Source organism: Rhagoletis zephyria, unplaced genomic scaffold (genome assembly GCF_001687245.7).
Source record: "Rhagoletis zephyria isolate East Lansing unplaced genomic scaffold, Rhagoletis_zephyria_1.1 Rzeph_scaffold_00492, whole genome shotgun sequence".
In the NCBI taxonomy this organism is placed as follows: domain Eukaryota; kingdom Metazoa; phylum Arthropoda; class Insecta; order Diptera; family Tephritidae; genus Rhagoletis; species Rhagoletis zephyria.
Window position 1 is genome coordinate 66,272 of NW_016157576.1, and position 8,129 is coordinate 74,400.

The window sequence follows — 8,129 nt, forward strand, 5'->3', positions numbered from 1 at the left end:
AATATAATGCTCTGCAAGCAGTTCCTGATCGGGAGCCACAGAAGTGGCCACCCAAGCAGACAGCTGCTTGCAGAGGAGCCCTCGCCTAGGCACGTCAGGAGGCATCTATATGAACTGACGGACGAAGTCCAGAGGTTCATTAAGCAACCTCTGGACCCGACAGCCTACAGACAGGCCCTGAACGGCATTCACAGGGACTCAGTCTCGAGTTATGTAGACTCTAGACCTGTGAATGCCGTTCTAGGCATACCACCCCCGGACATAGACGAGACGGAGCTTCATATGCCTCGGGAGACACGCACAACACTCGCACAACTTCGCTCCGGCTACTGCAGCAGGTTGAACTCCTACTTGAGTAGGTTGAATGAGCATGTGCCGAATGAGTGTCCGGCATGCGGAGAGACCCCACATGACTCGAAACATCTCTTCGCATGCCCGGAAACCCCGACAACCCTAGCGGCCTTGTCCCTGTGGACAAACCCCACAGAAGCTGCACGCTTCCTAGGGTTGCCGGAAGCCGGAAGTGGAACTTGACGACAACGACTGAGATACTAACCGTCCTGGGCGGGGTTGTTGTAGCCGCTACAACAACAACAACAACAACTAGGTATATACCGCTGGAGCTTGGCGCAAATCTGACTGACTAAAGGATGAAGGCCTCCGGAAAGTGAATGGTAAAATGGTAAGCAGAAAAATTACCCTCTCTTACTTGCTATCTGTATGGGTAGCGTGGCTAGTTCGATTCCCCTGCTCCTCTTGATTATTCTTTCTGTAGCCTCAAAACTTCTGTTAAATGGGTGTTGCTTATAATTGAACGGCCGAAACTTAACGTAACTTAATGCCACTTCGAAATCTGTTTCATATTCTCAAGTTCTACGTTCTGTTAAGTTAAGTCGCCATAATCAGGCTTTAAACCACCGTCAAAGTTTTAATACATAAACTTGCTTTTTTTTTTTACCGGAAGCTAGTGGAAAAGGTGAATGTGAAAAGGCTAAAAAGTTGCCACGTATATTATAGATATGCATTGCGATTGTATTGCGCAATATTCTGCCTCAATTCCTTGCACTGACAAACAGCTGATCGACTGTAATAAGTTTCTGATTGGAATGCAACAAAGGCAAGAAAAAATTTTCGCTAGCACAACAGATTGTAAAATAAATAAATTTTCACCGTAGGAAAGTAATACGGTAATAAAAAACTCCAAATTGGGTAAAAAAAACGACATGGCCGCGGTGGAGTCCAATTTACCGGAGCAACTGGATAATGAGGAGGTACGTGAAATACTCAAGAACACCACAGATCTGCGACAGTATTCACGTCAAATTGAGAAGGAGTTCAAAGATGTGGAAAACAAATCTATTGAAGACTACATTGCAGAATCTCAAAATATAGCTAGTCTTCATAATCAAATCGGTGAATGTGATGATGTGCTGGAGCGTATGGAAAACATGTTAATGAATTTTCAAAGTGTGCTTAGTAATATAAGTACCGAGATTACGCAGCTGCAAAAGAAGTCTGTAGCCATGTCGGTGCAACTAACAAATCGGCAGTCGGTGAAAGCGCAGCTATCGCAATTCATTGAAGATATGGCGGTGTCGGAAGAGATGATTGCGGTTATTATGGAAACGCCGGTGACGGAAAAAGACTTTGGCACGCAATTGAATGTGCTGAATCATAAATTGTCATTGGTGAAAGAGCTGAGTTTCAAAGAGTCCAAAGCGACAGGAGATGTGAGTGAAGTATTGCATAAATTGCGCTTGAAAGCTATGTCGAAAATTAGAACATACCTGCTGGAACAGATTTACAAATTCCGCAAACCGATGACAAATTACCAAATACCACAAAATGCAATGCTAAAACATAAATTCTTCTTCGAATTTATTTTGTCCAATGAGCGACAAGTAGCTCAAGAAATTTGTAGTGAATACATCGATACGATGAGCAAAATCTACTACAGCTACTTTAAGGTAAGTGGAAAAATATGCTATAGGTATGAAAAATTGCTGTATACTGTATATGCATTTATTTATTTCCATTGCAGAGCTATTCATCCCGTTTGTCAAACTTAAAATTTGAAGAGTCCTGCACAAAAGATGATCTTATGGGTATTGAAGATAATGTTTCGAAGGGATTATTTGCTAAAACCACCAGTTTGAAACACAAGAGCACAATTTTCACAATTGGCAAGCGCGGCGAGATACTAAATCAACAACTGGAAGCACCCATAATAGTACCGCATGCGCAGTTAAAGAACAGAGTAAGTGGATGGTTTTTGCAGATTCTTTATTAAGAGTTTATTTGTATACTATTTATAATTCACCGTTTGCTTTCAGTACACCTTTGAGGCGCTTTTCCGTTCTGAACAATATGCTCTGGTAGATAATGCCTGCCGCGAATATTTGTTTGTTACCGAATTCTTTATGGTGCGCAGCTCACAGGCGCAAGATCTCTTCAATCAAATAATGGGCAAGACACTCACGCTAATGATTGTAGGTTCAGCAAAACTTTATATGATTATTTGCAATTACTTAGTAAAAAATGTATATCATAGAAAAATCTGGAGACCAGTGTTCAGGACTGCTTTGATACGATTGCTATGTTTCTCTGCATACAACTAATTTTTCGTTATCAACTGATGTGCCACAAACGCTGCGTACCCGCGCTCGATAAGTGAGTAAAATAAAGACTTAATGAGTTTTAGATTTTCCACTTATAAGCTTCTTTACGCAGGTATTGGGACTCATTGCAGGCCGCCATTTGGCCCCGCTTTGATCATGTTTTCCGCTTAAATATACAAAGCATACGTGATTGTGATCCTACAAAGTTCAACAAAGAAATGGGTCCACACTATGTAAGTACATCAAATATTTAAAACAAATTAAAACTCATCGTCACCACTGGCAGATCACACGCCGCTATGCCGAATTTTCCGCCGCTATTGTAGGCATTTCTGAACATTTCCCCAACGAGCTCGTTAGCCGTTTATTACTGGAATTACAAAATGAAGTTGAATGTTTCATTTTACGCATGGCGGCTATTTTCGCTACGCGTAAAGAACAATTAATCTACCTAATAAACAACTATGATTTGGTATTAGGCGTGCTAATGGAACACACACGCGACAACTCTAAGGAGGCTGAATCATTCCGTGAACAGCTGAATGCACGCAGCGCTGAATATGTGGAAGAAATTTTAGCGCCTCACTTTGGTGGCATTATACAATTTGTCAAGGAATGCGAACATTTCTTTGAAAAAGAACAAATGGATGAACTACGGAAACAAGAGAGACGTAGCCTTGCGCTTGTCGCCAGCTTTTCGGCAAATTGGAAGAAATCGCTCGAAGAATTGAATCGCGAAGTATTGCTCTCTTTTCCGTCACTACTTACTGGCTCACAGCTATTGCAGCTTGCATTGGCAAGTCTAGTGCAATACTATCACCGGTTCCACAAGTTATTAACGCCCAATGCGCGTGCGCAGCTAACAAACATACATGTTGTAATGGTGGAAATCAAAAAATATAAAAGTAATTATTAATTTATTTAGCGCACATCAATACAAAGGTGTCTGAAGATAGTGAAATCTAATAAAACATTCCAATAGTTAATGCAATACATGCAAGGCAAATGAATTTAGATAACCTCAAGGGCATTTGCAAGTTAGTGAGTGTACATTAATTTGACATCCTTAATTCGGCATCAAATAACACTACTGCATTACGTATTTCATTAATCTTCATCCTCAAAAATCATTTCCACTAGATCCTTATTGCTGACGCGTTCACCATCCAAACGTTGCGGCGATTTCCAACGCAAAAGTGTTGGCAAAAATATCAAATGCGTATTGGGATCCTTACGAAATGGGCAATCCAAGTCTTTCCAACTATAATGGATAAAAGAGCGCATTTAATAATCGGTAGTCATGTATGAGAGGGAATAAAATGGTGTTTATCTATAAAAATGAAATGCAAAGAAAAAAAATTCAACGCAATGATAAACTTTATGATGTACTGATAGGCTAAAAACAAAGATCGCATTGAGATAAGGTGAGTTATGGTGCATTTACATGGTATGAATCTGTTCATAAGCCGTATGAATTTTCCTATAAAAGAAGCACCAACTCTATATTAGAAAAGAACGAAATAAATATATACGTTTCCTATAATTTTGACTTTGATATATATTTGGCAGTTTTTTTAAATTNGTAAATAAACAACATACATATATGTATTTACTATGAATGTTATATACATATGTAAGTAGTTGAGTTTACTTTAGTCTAGCAGTCATATTTCGACACGACGGGCAAATTTCTGCAAAATTTAAGCCTAAATGTATGCATATACATAAACCTTGTTGTTGTTGTTGTTGTTGTAGCGGCTACAACAACCCCGCCCAGATCGGCTGATATCTCAGTCGTTGTCGTCGAGTTCCACTAACGGCAGCCCCAAGAAGCGTGCAGCCTCTACACAGGGACATCGCCGTTAGGGTTGTTGGGTTTTCCGGGCATGCAAAGAGATGTTTCGAGTCGTGAGGGGTCTCCCGAGGCAGATAGAGCTCCGTCGCGTTAATGTCCGGTGTTTGTGTGCCTAGAGAGGCATTCACAGGTCTTGAGTCTACATACCTCGAGACTGCGTCCCTGTGAATGCCGTTCAGGGCCCGTCTGTAAGCTGACGGGTCCAGAGGCTGCTTAATGAACCTCTAGACTTCGTCCGTCAGTTCATATAGATGCCTCCTGACGTGCCTCGGCGAGGGCTCCTCTGCAAGCAGCGGTCTATTTGGGTGGCCACATCTGTGGAGGCATCCGGTCGCTGTCCTAAGTGCTGTGTTTTGTACCGTCTGTAGCTTCGTCCACTGCGTCCTACTAGTCCCCGGCGACCACACTGGTGCTGCGTAGTTTAAAACATAAACCTGATTCGTTCCAGTTACGTCATAGGGTCTTCAATTCCCTGATCATCTACACCGCAAGCTTTGTAAAATCGTCGTTTCATTAAAATGACCCTTTACATCTGTGTTATGGAATAGTAAATTATGCCGAAAGTCTGGCTTTAGTATAATGTGGTATTCGGCGCATACGATTGCGAATGATTCACTGGCGTCGCGCCGTTGAAGAACTGTTGGCAAATAAGCATGCAAGAAATAGTTCCGGTACTAGCAAGTCAATACTTTTATTAAGTCTCATCAAAAAATTTCTCTTCCTTTAAAGGATAAGGGGAATGCCACATTGTACTAAAGCCAGTTTCTCGACATAAGCTACTATTCCATACGAACACAACATATTCGCAATGTTGACGAGTTCATATTTATTTGGTATTTATTTTCAAAATTACACATTCTGCGAAACTATATTTGTTCGATCGGCTCGTCAAATATCATGTTAACTAGATCCTCTTTAGTGACATTTTCACTATCGATCCGTAATGGCGTTTTCCAGCGCATTAATGTCGGTACCCAAACCAACTTAAGCCTAGCATCCGTGCGGAAAGGACAATTGGTGTCCTTCCAACTAAAATGGAAACAACATACTGTTTAAGTGCATAGTTACTTTACTCAGGACGAACAATTTTTAGTTCAAACATTGTTACACCTTCTTCCAACAGTTATGGAGTTTTCCATTGTTATTGAGTAATGATAATACATAAACCCCGCGACAAAAGATAGCACATCAACATTTTTACCAGTTTTGACTAATTTTCTTTTGTTTTATTTAAAGTTCATTATTTTTTTTTTATAAAAGAATAGCTTTTTAGGTACCTTCCTTTTATTAGCTCGGGATGTAACTATGTAAGATTGATGCGCCTAAAAGATGCAGCGATTTCTATTCTCAAGTTACATACCTGATGACAGTACGAATGGCAATTATAATAGGGAGGTTTTAGTTTTTAAACTATAATTTTATCTAACAAATACCTACGAAATAAATCTAAATTTCAGACTTGCACAAAAATTATGATTAAATTCCACAAACTTTTCATCCTAGTTCCAATCATTTTAATTTTAATTTCTAGGATAATTTTTGGAATGCAGTTTTATAGCTTATTAAATTCTAGTATATTAAAGTGCAAGTTTGAATTTGCTAAAAAAAATCTCGTCGATTTTTGATTATTTTTTTTTGCTGACGGTATTGCGCATATTCTTCCATACAAAGTAAATTCTTTTGTCGCGGGGTTTATGTGGAACACTTAACAAGGTTTTCTATTTTAATGGTTTAATTATCTGCACCTTTGTCTAACAAGATCGAACAATTTTGTTTTAACTATGCCAGATGAAGTGAGTTATTTTTAATCATTACAGATAAAGCGTTTTAACGCCCCTACTCCGAATAAATATTAATGCTTTGTCATAAGTTAAGCAGTGTTATTGGTTATTATCGCATTCACAGTAAAAACACAAATCACGTCACAACAACAAATAATGGCTAACAAGAATGACTTCACGTTTTAAAAATTATTTAATTACTTACTATGCACGTTCACCCACATCCACATGAATGAAATGTGATTTTTCTGCTGCTTTTGCCAATGCGTCATGTACAACCGGCTCGGCTGCAAAGACAGAAGGGGTTTTATTCGTAAAAAAAAAACGCATTAAAAACGTACTACTCACCTTTTACACAATATGGACACCAACTCTGTCCAGTTTCATCCTTACCACCGCTAAAGAGCACATGAATTGGTTGTCCATCGGCGCTCGTTTCCAATTTCTCTACCAATTTGGTGAACTCCTCATAACCCTTGACGTTGTGTTGGATAACCATTGTATTCTTGTTGTGCACCCTATTCGTTGAAGAGGATTCAGTTGTTGATAAATACTGCAGGCGTTGTGAAATCGTTGAATTTATACTCAACGACTTAAATAAATTCTTTAATACAAGCGTTTTGACTGACTTCTGACGATCGATTAAAATAGCAAAAAGTGAGCGCACAATCTCCGGAAATTTGTGATAACGAGCAGTAGTGATGTGCTTAATTGTTGGTACCGAATAATTAAAAGAAATTCCGGTACCCAATACTTCCCATTCGGTACCCGTTTTCGATTCGATGCATTTAACGTTCGGACGATGATTCAATAATATATTATTGAACCCTGCCTTCGGCCTGTTGTACTTATATGTATTTTAAGCTTGGAAAAAATTTATTTAATTTCTTTTTATATGGTACAACGCCCATTAGAGTGGAACTTATGCAATCCATAAACGCTGCAACCGTTAGTTCAACTCGAATCGTAATCAAGTTAGACGTCTTCACCACAAACGTTACAGTTTTGCGTGCAATCTCCTAATGCAATCCCTTTTTTACAATTTCATAGTTTCGGCATAAATGTTTGTGTTGTACAACGTGCCCAGTAACGTAACAACCAGTTGTACAACTTGCCAGAAAATCAAATTGTGTTGATCTTTCGGACAACCAAGACACGGGCCCACAAACGTGGCTACCTAGACCTACCAGCTTTCACAACGTTTAGGGCTTGCTTTATAGCAAAAGTTCTTGTTGTGACAACATGGTGGACTATTTAAGATTTGCAATATCTATGGTAACCCTGTCTTCAAAGAATATTTACGATAAAACAGGAGCTTTAAGGTCCGGTTGCTCAAAGCCTGGTTGACACTAATCATCGGTTAACATCGTTATTGATGTTTTCGACTCCATGCATATAACACGGTGTTGGTAACGTCGATAACGATGTTTAACCGGGGATTAGTGTCAACCAGGCTGAGCAACCGGTCCTTACAGCCAGTTTCACCAAACTATTTAAGTGGAAATTAACTTTAATTTTCGAATTTTCGGTTTCACCAATCAATTTAAATTTTGATTTAAGTGACCTATGCTCTGCACTTAAATAAAAGTTAAATCAGAATAACCACACTCAGAGGTGTTACACGTTTAATCACCTGATCATTGTGTATCTGCTGCTTACTAGTATACCAGCCCTGCTTTTACAACACAGCGTGCCAAAGCTTTCAAAAGCTCTCAGTACAAATGAAAGCGAAAGCTAGTCCTAGTCTGTTTTACAACCACTTTTTACTCACTTAAATAAATAGTTTATTGAAACTGAAAATTATTTAAATGAGAATTAAATACAAAATTAAATTAAAGTTAATTTCCACTTAAATAGTTTGGTGAAACTGGCTGT

At 39.1% G+C, this 8,129-nt stretch overlaps 2 protein-coding genes across 4 annotated transcripts; one reads left to right on the forward strand and one right to left on the reverse strand.

Moving 5' to 3' along the window:
* Nucleotides 1-1,039: 1,039 nt before the first annotated feature.
* Nucleotides 1,040-3,611, forward strand: Vps52 (vacuolar protein sorting 52). 2 transcript variants are annotated; one of them, XM_017612011.1, is made up of 7 exons: nt 1,040-1,967; nt 2,042-2,257; nt 2,334-2,359; nt 2,399-2,489; nt 2,552-2,670; nt 2,731-2,851; nt 2,905-3,611. In XM_017612011.1, exons 1-7 carry the CDS (start codon nt 1,224-1,226, stop codon nt 3,532-3,534), a joined length of 1,947 nt encoding a protein of 648 aa, XP_017467500.1. In that variant the 5' UTR covers nt 1,040-1,223; the 3' UTR covers nt 3,535-3,611. The 2 variants fall into 2 exon arrangements, with proteins under 2 accessions (XP_017467500.1, XP_017467499.1); XM_017612010.1 differs by having other exon boundaries at nt 1,048-1,967; nt 2,334-2,489.
* Nucleotides 3,517-6,990, reverse strand: cl (thioredoxin domain-containing protein 17 clot). 2 transcript variants are annotated; one of them, XM_017612013.1, is made up of 3 exons: nt 6,603-6,990; nt 6,460-6,541; nt 3,517-3,879 (listed from the first exon to the last, which is right to left on the reverse strand). In XM_017612013.1, exons 1-3 carry the CDS (start codon nt 6,751-6,753, stop codon nt 3,726-3,728), a joined length of 387 nt encoding a protein of 128 aa, XP_017467502.1. In that variant the 5' UTR covers nt 6,754-6,990; the 3' UTR covers nt 3,517-3,725. The 2 variants fall into 2 exon arrangements, with proteins under 2 accessions (XP_017467502.1, XP_017467501.1); XM_017612012.1 differs by lacking the exon at nt 3,517-3,879 and adding an exon at nt 5,283-5,502.
* Between the last annotated feature and the right edge of the window lie 1,139 nt (nt 6,991-8,129).